The 11,578-nt window shown below is 47.8% G+C and overlaps 1 protein-coding gene across 1 annotated transcript; it reads right to left on the bottom strand.

Annotated features, from left to right (window-relative positions):
• Nucleotides 1–7,781: 7,781 nt before the first annotated feature.
• Nucleotides 7,782–11,254, bottom strand: LOC123437246 (patellin-6). Its single transcript, XM_045115696.1, has 4 exons — nucleotides 10,364–11,254; nucleotides 10,149–10,273; nucleotides 9,909–10,050; nucleotides 7,782–8,244 (listed from the first exon to the last, which is right to left on the bottom strand). The coding sequence occupies exons 1-4, from the start codon at nucleotides 11,111–11,113 to the stop codon at nucleotides 7,984–7,986; spliced, it is 1,278 nt and encodes a 425-aa protein (XP_044971631.1). The 5' UTR covers nucleotides 11,114–11,254; the 3' UTR covers nucleotides 7,782–7,983.
• Nucleotides 11,255–11,578: the final 324 nt, after the last annotated feature.

The following is an 11,578-nucleotide window of genomic DNA, read 5'->3' as shown; positions in this document are numbered from 1 at the left end:
AACATTATGAAATGTTGTGTGATTCTACACAACATGATCCTAGAGGATGAGAGAGGGTTAAACCTCCCTTGTTTCTATGACAATGTTGGTACCCGTGTGCAACCGAAAAGAAACCCTTCTCGCATACACGCTCTTTTTCAAGCACATCGTGAGATTGAGGATGCAACCACTCATTGTCGGCTCCGGGATGATCTAGTAGAGCACCACTGGTAGTTGGATGGGCGGCGCATTGGCCCATGATGTATCTTTGTTTTACTTTTCTATGTCCTATTTGATTCGAACAATTATTGTAATTTGCTCAAACATTGTTGTAATAATTTGAATGATTATTGTTTTATTCGGTGGTGTAACAATAACTAGAATGATTATTGTTTTATGTCAAATGTGATGGAATTTGTGATATGTCATATGATGAAATGTGATGAAATGTGTGATATATGAAATGATAGTTTTAAAGGTTGGGGTTGAGGCAACGACTAGAACACTCAAATCCAACCCTTAAAACAGTTTAAGGGTTGGGTTTGAGGGTTCTAGTCTTTGCCCTTGTTTTCAACCCTTAAAGTGCCAAAAACTGGCACTTCTCAACCCTTAAAACTCCTTTGAGGGTTCTACTAGAAATGCTCTTACCATCATTGTCTTCTTCTTAAAGATCCATTTGTACTTAATGACATGTCGGTCAACCGGCAAGTCTACCTAAGTCCATACTTGGTTTTAATACATAGACCCTATCTCGAATTCCATGGCTTTAAGCCATTTGTTGGAATTCAGGCCCATCGTCACTTCCTCATAGTTCGCAGGATCGTCGTTGTCTAATAACATGACTTCCAAGACAGGATCACCGTACCACTCGGGGCAGTACGTGTCCTTGTCGACCTACGAGGTTCGGTAGTAACTTGATCCGAAGTTTCATGATCATGATCATTAGCTTCTTCTTCAATTGGTGTATGCATTACACGAACACCTTTCTGTGTTGCGCTACTTTCCAATTCAAGTGAAGGTTCGATAACATTACCAAGTTCTACCTTCCTCCCACTCATTTTTTTTGAAAGAAACTCCTTCTCTAGAAAGAATCCATTCTTGGCAACAAAGACCTTGCCTTTGGATCTGAGATAGAAGGTGTACCCAATTATTTCCTTAGGGTATCCTATGAACACGCATTTCTCCACTTTGGTTCGAGCTTATCCGATTGAAGCCTTTTGACATAAGCGTCGCAGCCACACACTTTAAGAATCAAAAACTTAGTTTTCTTGCCAAACCATAATTCATAAGGTGTCGTCTCAATGGATTTAGATGGTGCCCCATTTAAATTGAATGTGGTTGTCTCTAATGCGTAACCCCAAAACGATAGTGGAAAATCGGTAGGAGACATCATAGAATACACCATATTCAATAGAGTACGGCTACAATGTTTGGACACACCATTACACTTTGGTGTTCCACGCGGTGTGAGTTGTGAAACAATTTCCGCATTGTCTTAAATCCATACCAAACTCGCAACTCACATATTCACCTCCACGATCATATCATAGACATTTTATATTCGTGTCATGATGATTTTAAACTTCACTCTGAAATTGCTTGAACTTTTCAAAATTTCAGACTTGGGTTTCCACAAGTAAATATACTTGTATCTACTCAAATCATTTGTGAAGGTAAGATAATAATGATGTCCACCACTTGCTTCAACACTCATTGGACTACTTACATCAATATGTATTATTTCCAATAAGTCACTTACCCTTTCCATCGTATCGGAAAAACAGAGTCTTAGTCATCTTGCCGATGAGGCATGGTTTGCATGTCTCAAGCGATTCAAAATCAAGTGAGTCCAAATATCCATCACCATGGAGTTTATTCATGTTCTTTACACCCGTATGGCCTAGGAAGAAGTGCCACAAGCATGTGGTACTATCATCATTAACTTTGCATCTTTTGGCATCAGTGTTATTAACATGTGTATCACTATGATCGAGATTCAATAAACCATTCACATTGGATGCATGACCATAGAAGGTGTTATTCATGTAAACAGAACAACAATTATTGTCAAACTTAAATGAATAACCGCCTTGTATAAACACAACTAATCATGTTCATTCTCAACATGGTCATCAAATAACATTTATTTAGGTTTAATGCTTATCCCGAAGGTAGAGGGAGCATGCGATGGTGATCACATCAACCTTGGAGACACTTCCAACACACATCATCACCTCGCCCTTAGCTAGTCTTTGGTTATTCCGCAACTCCTATTTCGAGTTACTAATATTAGCAATTGAACCGGTATCAAATACACATGAGCTTCTACGAGCAATAGTAAGGTACACATCAATAACACGTATATCAAATATACTTTTGTTGATATTGTCAGCCTTCTTATCTGCCAAATATTTGGGGCAGTTTCGCTTCGAGTGACTGTTCCCCCTTACAATAGAAGCACTTAGTCTCGGGTTTGGGTCCAACCTTGGGTTTCTTCACTGGATCAACAACTGGCTTGGCATTCTTGAAATTTTCCTTCTTGCCCTCGCCCTTCTTGAAACTAGTGGTCTTATTAACCATCAACACTTGATGCTCCTTCTTGATTTCTTCCTCCGCGGTCTTACGTATCGCGAATAGCTCAGGGACCATTCTCTCCATCCATTTCATGTTATAGTTCATCACAAAGCTCTAGTAGCTTGGGGGCAGTGACTTGGAGAACTGTGTCAAACACTATCTCATCTGGAAGACTAACCTTGACTTCATTCAAGCGATTCTAGCACCCAGACATTATGAGCACATGTTCACCGATTGATCTATTCTTCTCCATCTTGCAGGCAAAGAACATGTTGGAGGTCTCATACCTCTGAACACAGGCATGAGCCTAAATTCCAATTTCAGCTCTTGGAACATCTCATATGTTGTGTGACGTTCAAAACATCTTTGAAGCCTCAATTCTAAGCCATCATGCATGACACACTAACTATCAAGTAGTCATCAGAACATGCCTCTCAGATGTTCAGAACATCCACACAAGACGCTTGAGGGGGTGGCGCATCGAGCGGTGCATCGAGCACATAAGCCTTCTGTGCAGCAATGAGGACAATCGTCATACCACAGACACATTCCGCATTATTGCTACCATCATCTTTCAACTTACTTTTCTCTAGGAAGGATCAAAATACAGGGGAGCTACAACACGAGGTATTGATCTATAACATAATTTGCAAAGACATTTCGACTATGTTCATGATAATTAGTTCAGATAATCAAATTACTAATGAATTCCCACTCAAATCAACATCCCTCAGGTGTCTAAGTGTGACATGATCCAAATCCACCAACCCAAGTCCGATCATCACGTGAGATGAGGTGATTTCAATGGTGAACATCTCCATGTTGATCATATCTACTATATGACCCATGTTCGACCTTTTGGTCTCGTGTGTTCCGAGGCCATGTTTATGCATGCTAGGTTCGTCAAGTTTAACCCAACTATTCTGCATGTGTAATATTGGCGTACACCCGTTGTATGCGAAAGAAGAGTCTATCACACCCGATCATTACGAGGTGCTTCGAAATGACGAACTTCCGCAATGGTGCATACTTGGAGAGAATACAATTTTATCTTGAAATTTAGTGAGGGATCATCTTATAATGCTATTTGTCACTCGATGGACAAGCGCAACCGCGCGACACGCTAAAATAAGGATACATCGCCGAAATAGCAATTTTTTGTGCGCCAATAGCCATTTTTAGCGCGTCGCACAGAGCTCGCTGCAAAAAATTGCGCACACGCCGCTCCACTAGACGCGCTAAACTTTCAACGCGCGCGAGCAACCGGCGCTTGCATTTGCTGCCTGTGCAACAAGCGAGCTCGCTGGCGCTTCGGTCACCACCACATCCGTTACTCGTTGTGCAAGTTTCTTCTTCAGTCGCCTAGAGGAGTCGTCCACCGATTTGTTCTTCTTCGCAGATACCTTTCCCGCCTTCTCCACCGCCGCATTTGGGAGCTTCGAGAGGGGGGCACGTGTCTTGACGGCGGGCGCCGACACGATACCACCAGCCGAGGTGATCCGTGGTGCCATGAAAATGCCGCGTGCGGGACCGGTGATTGGAGGAGCATGAGCGGATGCGAATCCAAAGCTCCCCGGGCTAGGGTTTACGCCGGCGGCGGCAGCATCGGAGGGGTCACGGGCATAGGAAGGGGTGAGGGGGATGTTGACGCGACCATCCATCAAGCGAATTCGTTGGCGGAGGCGCGGGGCAGGGAGAAGGTGGAGCAGCCAGAGAGGGCGGCGGGAGTGCGGTGCTGATACGTCCCAAACGTATCTATAATTTCTGCTTGTTCCATGATCTTTTGGGTGACATTGTTATATGTTTTGCTACACTTTTATATCATTTTACACATATTTGGACTAACCGACTAACACAGTGCACCCAGGGCCAGTTTCTGTTTGCTGATGTCTTTTTTGCAGGGGCTTTTACCCAAATTTTCCGAAGCTTGAAAAATTTCAGGCAAAATATATAAAAATCAGCGTAACAGAATCTTCGAGATCACCAAAGATGGGCCATAGGGGGGACCAGGGGCCTCCCACGCGATCTGCTGGCGCGGCCTACCCCCTGGTCGCGCCAGGAGGCCGCCTGGGTGTGCCCCACCGCCTCCAGTGTCCTCCTTTGGCCTATATTTAGACTCCCGAGAGGAAACCCTTCCACAACTTCCAGAATCGTGAATTTCTCCATCGTTCCGCCGCCGCAGCGCTTCCGAGATCGGGAGCGTCAGAAGACCTCTTCTTGGCACCCTGCCGGAGGGAGGATTGACCTCCGGGAGCTTCTCCACCGCCATGGACGCTTCCCGGACATGCTGTGAGTAGTCCTCCTTGGACCATGAGTCCATGACCAGTAGCTATGTGATGTCTTCTCTCCAATCTTGTGCTTCAATGGTTAGTCCTTGTGAGTTGCCCTACATGATCAAGGCATCTATGTAATTCTCTTGTTATTGCTATGCTCGGTTTGTTGGGATCTGATGGATTATGAGATTATGTTCAGATTTTTATGAGTTATGTATTTGCTTATCCTTTTATATTATGTTCCTTAGTGATTCATGCATGTTCTTCGTTGCTCTTTATTATTTTGGCTGAGTAGTAGATTGTAATTTCAAGAGGGAGCGTTATGCATGATTGTGGGTTCATGCCCCTCGATGTCTAGCTTGAGTGGCAGAAACATGAGACTAGGGGATGTGCTGTTGCCACTAGGGAGAAAACAACGGTGCTTGTGACCACGGTTGCAAGGATTCTTTACCTTACACATAATTCGTTAATGCAGTTGTCCGTTCCTTTGAGTTTACATTTTGGGTGGGGATCGCAACTTAATACCGGCGAGATGTTCTGAATAGATATCTCAAGGTGGATGATTAGTAAGTAGATGCTGATGAATAAACAGTCTACTTGTCTTGGCGTACTGCCCATTACTATTGAACCTCTAACTATGAAGTAGCATAATTAGCATTGCGGTGCATTCATAATTCTATCAATTGCCCAACTGTGATTTGTTTACCCAAGCATAGTTGTTTATCGTCTTTTGGGAGAGAGACATCACTAGTGAACATCATGTGACTCCGGTCATATCATCATCATTGTTTACACCTTCATCATTTACCGTTTTCATTTACTTTTCCATTGCAATCTATTACTTCCCCGCTTGTGTTTTGATCCTTTGCAAACTAAAAGGCAAGAGAGATTGACAACCTCTATGTACTCGTTGGGAGCAAAGTTATTTGCTGTGTGTGCAGGTACACGTCTTCTGCTAGCGCGAGGGTGGAAGACACCTACTTCTTGATCCTAGGAGTCCTCCTGGTTCGATAAACCTTACAGTTCCCGTGTGAGGGAAAACTTGCTCCTCACTACATCTCAACCTTCCACTTGGGGTAACCAACGAGGTGCGAGAAGTATATACATCATCTCGTCATCAGGTGCGGGCGCTCGAGTGTGCAGCGCGCGAGAGGGGTGCACAAAAATGGTGGTGCACGATGTCATTTCGCCCCATGCATTGAAACATTTATGTCGCACGCGCGTTTTTTGCGCCTCCGCTCGAGCGCTCGGAAAGGCTGGGCGCGCACAAAACATGTGATTTATTCAGCGCGACGCTAGTATCACGCGCATGTTGTAGATGCTCTAAGAAAAGTAAGATGCATAAAATGATAAACATCACATGCAAATCATATAAGTGACATGATATGACAATCATCATCTTGTACTTTTGATCTCCATCTCCAACGCACCGCGAACGGTTGCGCGCGCACAAAAAATGTGATCCTTCTGCAGTAGCTTTGCTCCGGGTACCCTATCCCGATTGATGACTCTTCTCCCTTTGATTGAGCCCTTGAAATTAAGAACATGCTCCACTTTCCGGTCCATTTCCTCTTGCATGGTCATGAGCATGATGATGTCCACTTCTTCGTCTGAATCCGATGAATCAAAGAAATCATCTTGAACTAGTTGGTCAAGCTCCTCGTCAATACTCCTCGTCGGACGAAGCATGCGAATCCATCATTTCCCCTAAAAATTTGACCAACAAATGCGGCCAGACATTCTGTCGAACACATCCAGCGCAAGGCAGAGCCAGAGAGTTGCCGGACGCACCGCGGTGTCTTCCAGGCCGACGACGACGTCCTCCGCGGCGAGGTCGGGAGAGATGATCCCTCTAACGGAGCAGCCGGGAAGGAGGGTGGCAGAGGATACTAGGCGGCGGCGGAGTTGGGAGACGGACGGTGAGAGGAGGAAGAAGAGAGGAAAAACTCGATTCGGTAGTTCTGTAGGGTGAATTTGTTGTAATTTGCGATGGGATTAGGATGTCGGGTCCGACGTGGCGAACGTGCTCGGACTCCCCCATATCCACCACATATTTGGGAGGGATATGAGGGTTGTCGGCAACCCCAGCGTTTGAGCCTTGTTTAGCGGGTTCGGTTGGGTCACGTTTTTGTGATAGATCAATGACGGGACGGCTGTCCGGATATTTGAAACGAGTTTGAGTGGTTTGGTTGTAGATGTTTTAAAATATGTTTGTTGTGCATGTACAATTTCATCATAAAATCACATTAAACAATGTTGTGGCAAAACGAAAACAGTGCTCCAAAATGCATTTAAAAATAAAAAAATTGTAGCATCAATTTTTTTATACTGCGCCTTCATCAATGTAATTTCATGATGAAATATATATGCATAACAAACTTTTTCTACAGTATGTTAAATAAACAGATTTTTTAAATTGTTTTTTACTGTTCGCACCCCAAGCATTTCAGTCCGGATGTAGAAACTCCACGTCCATTCCATGCACTCATATACCAAATCGGAGACTGGTACAAAGGATGAGAAAACTTGCCCAAAAGTAAACTTGAAATGGTCCAACTAAATCATATAGTCCCAAAGAAACATTGGAATGTGTGTTTTAGGAATCCAAAGCACCGGCAGATATGTAAATACGGATAAACAAGGGTAAAACTTGTCAGAGCATCTTCAACAGTCTGTATCTTTAATCGTTGATATAAGTATTCATGTCAACAGCCAACAACACATCATACAATCTTTTCATACAATCTTTTCAATAAAGTGTATGTTAACCGTATGTAAAATAACTAAATGATCCATTAAATATTAAAGAAATAACCATGCTTGCCTTCAGGCTTGTGATTTCATTCTCTTTCTTCTTTTTATGATGTGACATGTCATCAAAATCATCTACGTAACATCTACGTAACAATTTTACCAATGATGATCATACGAATATTGGAGTTGCCCTCAAAAAACTTACTAACACATTAGCTTTTATAACGATGAAGACAAGTAGTAGGATCTCACGGCTCATACATTATATTCTACACATGGCATAATACATGCATCTCATATTATAACACCAATTAAGTAGACCTAAATTAACCTCCTCTCCGACACCAGCGACGCCAAGCAAAGCAAAGCACTAGCCGAGCAGCAGGCCAGGCTAGCGGCTAGCCTACGCCGACGGCTTGCGCACGAAGTAGCGGTAGGCGGCGACCTTCCGCTTCCGTGAGCCGGAGTTGTCGATGGAGAGCACCATCTTGCCGGGCTCCTTGGCCGTGAAGGTGTTGTGCACGGGCTCGTCGGCGGCGGCCGGGACCTTCCTTGTCCTCTCCACGCACAGCGTGTACCCGCCCTCCGCCGCCGGCACGTACTCCGCGCCGTACTCGAGCTCCCAGCCGCCGACGACCAGGTCCCACGTTATTGTCGCACCGGCCTGGAATTGAAACACACACCAGTCATGACTAATCTCCAAAAATTTGCACACTGGTATACAATTCCAAATACAGTTACTATTCAAAAATATTATGTAAATGTATTTCAGTTCTAAATTATATTAAGGAAGAAATACTGTACAAGGAATTATCTTTTTCACGCCTGCGTTCTTCAGGAGAAGGAGCAAATTTCTTGTCACGGGCCCTACCACGTGCTCACGTGAGCGTTGGACGTACAGTCCAGAACAGTGCCCGTTTCTTTACAGCGGTTAAAGATAAGAATGGACTGTTGCTGGAAAAGAAAGAAAAGAATTGACCACTGACATCACTAGCCTAGGCCAGGCACTAGCGAACAAAAACGAACCACCCTTTTCCTCCACGACGTTTTACACCTCCAATCAGGGGGACGCAGAAGCTTTTGTAGTACTCGTATCCGCAAAGATTAGTGAAGGCTTTACCGCCAAATTTTACCCTAATTACAGTTCATACTCTTTTACAGCCCCTGCTAATGCGTACGTACTTGCAGTGCTGTGCTTGCTTGGACAAAGCAGTGAGCGCTCACTCTTTTCGCTTTCACCACGTCGCCGAGCTGCCGAGCGCTGACAGCGCGTGGAGACCTGCGCCGTGGCGTGAGGCGTAAACAAAAGCAAAGCTACGAAAAGAGCGCACGGCCGCTGTCGTCGCCACTACTTTAATCCCGTAAAACCGTCGCATCAGCCCCGCGTCAGCTGCGTCGCGTACGAGGTGTTGTGTGCAAGGACACAAACCGCGGCAGAGGTGTTGCGGTGCCAAGAAGGAACGGAAGGAACTCCATTCAAACCTGGGCGAGCAACTCACATGCCCACCGTTCTCTTCTTCAATTAATTAAAATTAGCTTGCGTTCACGAGAGAGAGAGAGAGAGAGGGCTAGCTCTCTCGTGAAGCGGTGGACGTGCGTGCGCAGTGTGACCGGCGTTACAGCTAGCCACGCTCAGCTTTACCAGGCGCGTGAGCCAGCGCGCCGTCTGAACCCAAGGAAAACCCAGGAAACCGGCCCCGTCCCATGCCATGCCCGTGTCAGCGTCGCAGCGGCAGCGGCAGCGGCCACTGCGGTGGTGCTTGACGCAGTGTCCGCTGGTGGCATTGCAAGAAGGCAATGCCGCTTTTCTCGCAGTGTTCCACGCCAGAGATTTTTCAAAATCGGTGAAAGGGGGTGGCGGGCGGCCTCGCTCACAGCCTCACCACATGCGGCACTGCAAATGCCATCCACGGGTTCCATCTCATCCAAAGATGCTTGCTGCTTCTACTGAGGTAGTAGTAGCTAGTAGGTATGCGAACCCTATCCTCCTCTGAACCGCAGCGGAGGTGAAAAGGTAAAAAACGAGGAGGAGCCAGCCAAATACCTGGGACACGGCGAAAGCAAAGGAACAAAGCCTTGCGTTTGCGCTCTTGCCCGGTCCCCGGCCACACCGGCCGCAATTGTTTTAGGCACAAGACGATTTCGGGAAACCCCGGTAGAGACAAATAGGCTCGAGGAGGTGACGGATTTTTTTGTGAATTCTTATTATCTCAGCTGAATTGTACGTATCATAGTATGTGTGTAAGGCGACGTAAGTTACTACTCCTGTGCGACGCAGAAAGGTTCGGGAAGGGGCATGGCATTGTCGTGTAAGATAACGGGACGTACCTCGATGCCGTCGATCTCTAGGAAGACCTTCTCGCCGCCCTTGATGGTGAACTCGGACGCCGGCTTGGGCGGCCCGTTCTCCAGCTCGCTGGCGCGGCTCAGCCCGCCGTACTGCACCGGCACCAGCTCCGGCCGGATGAACCTGTCGACGGGAACGAGCAACCGCCGTATCAGCATTCTCGCTCGCGACGGGGCGACGAGGAAAAAGCAAAGCTTTTGAGCTCGTGGATTGGAGCTTACTTGAAGAGCGTCTCCGCGACGTTGCCCTCGCGCGCGATGACGAACTTGCTCTTGGTGCGCTCCGTGAGGAAGGGCGAGATCATGGAGAACAGCACGGAGAAGTACCACGGCACGTTCACGAACACCTGCTCGGCGCCAAAAGTGCGGGCCACGGTGTGAGGTAAATGGCAGGTGTTCGACGAAATGCGAGCCTCAGGGGGAGGGGGAGGGGTTACCTTGCGGGCGACCATCTCGGGGTAGTTGTCCTGGAAGAGGGAGAGTATCTGGTTGGACGCGGCGCGGAGCTCTCGCTTCGGCATGTCCTTGAGGTCGGTGACCTGTATGATGGCGTTGACGCCGCCGGGGCGGAGCTGGAGCGCGCGCACGCCGCGCTCCATGATCTGGACGCGCCACCGGAGGAACCGGGAGAGGCGGTCGCCGTCGCCGAACACCCGGTCGTACATGTCCCGGTCCTTGAAGACGCCGTAGGCGTTGTAGCAGACGGGGTGGCCTTCGCGGTCCCAGCCGTGCATGTAGGCGACGATGCCCTCGAGGTCCTTGAACCCAAGGTCCTCGTCCAGCACGGCGTCGGCGCGGAACTCGGCCCGCCAGGCGGCGCAGCGGAGCAGCATGGCGTGCGCGTCGCGGACGCGGAAGTCCCTGGCGCGGAGGAACTTGAGGAGCACGACGTCGGTGCGCTCGTCGGCGGGGGAGTCGCTGGGCGGGTTGAGCGGCACGCCCCAGATGGAGATTTGGTCCGGGTGGGTGGCCAGGAGCGCCCTGAGGTCGGCGAGCGCGCGGAGGTCCGAGGACGGGAGCGCCGCCGCCACGTACGAGTCCTCCTTGAAGGAGGCCGCCCGGAGCAGCGCTGTGGCGTCGATGAGGGACCCCATCAGGCTGCGCTTCGCGCCTGCCGAAGGCTTCGGCGGCGCGTCGGTTGCCGGCGCCGGCGCGGGCGCGGGGGACGCGGTGGTGGTCTGAGACATGTAGGCTTTGGTGGAAATGCAGGGGGCGAAAGGTGGCGTATTTGAAATGGAACGCGACGGAAGTCTGAGTGGAGCGTGGGAGTGGCGTTATGATGGTGGCGTGAGCGTGGTGTGGCCGGCGTCCGCTGCTCTGCTCTGGGCTCACTCGCTCGACTCTCTTGCTGGGTTTTATAGGGGCTGTTTGGTTACTACTTGTCACGCTTAACCTTAGTCATGTCACAATATTTTATGCATGTGTTTGGTTTATTGTCAGATTTGTGGCTTGTCACACTTTTCTAGTTATATGATCCACGTGTCATATACTTAATTTTTTGCCAAATCTTGCCACACTTGTGGTGTTTATTTTGTTAGCCATATTTTTTGTGGCAGCCACACTTTGCCTAATATTAGTTGTGTCAAAGTTAGTCATGAATCAAACACGACCATAATATCAAGCGGCACAAAGTATGACTCCGAGCTGTTTTT

Source organism: Hordeum vulgare, chromosome 1H (genome assembly GCF_904849725.1).
Source record: "Hordeum vulgare subsp. vulgare chromosome 1H, MorexV3_pseudomolecules_assembly, whole genome shotgun sequence".
Classification (NCBI taxonomy): Eukaryota; Viridiplantae; Streptophyta; class Magnoliopsida; order Poales; family Poaceae; genus Hordeum; species Hordeum vulgare.
The sequence above is the reverse complement of the archived record's forward strand: the minus strand, read 5'-3'. Positions and strand labels throughout refer to the sequence as shown.

Bases quoted from the DNA above. Each gene is read 5' to 3' on its own strand.
- LOC123437246 (XM_045115696.1), bottom strand. From the start codon at position 11,113: ATGTCTCAGACCACCACCGCGTCCCCCGCGCCCGCGCCGGCGCCGGCA. The intron at 10,274-10,363 runs GTAACCCCTCCC...GGCGCCGAGCAG, and splicing joins CCGAGATGGTCGCCCGCAAG to GTGTTCGTGAACGTGCCGTG. The intron at 10,051-10,148 runs GTAAGCTCCAAT...TCCCGTCGACAG, and splicing joins GTCGCGGAGACGCTCTTCAA to GTTCATCCGGCCGGAGCTGG.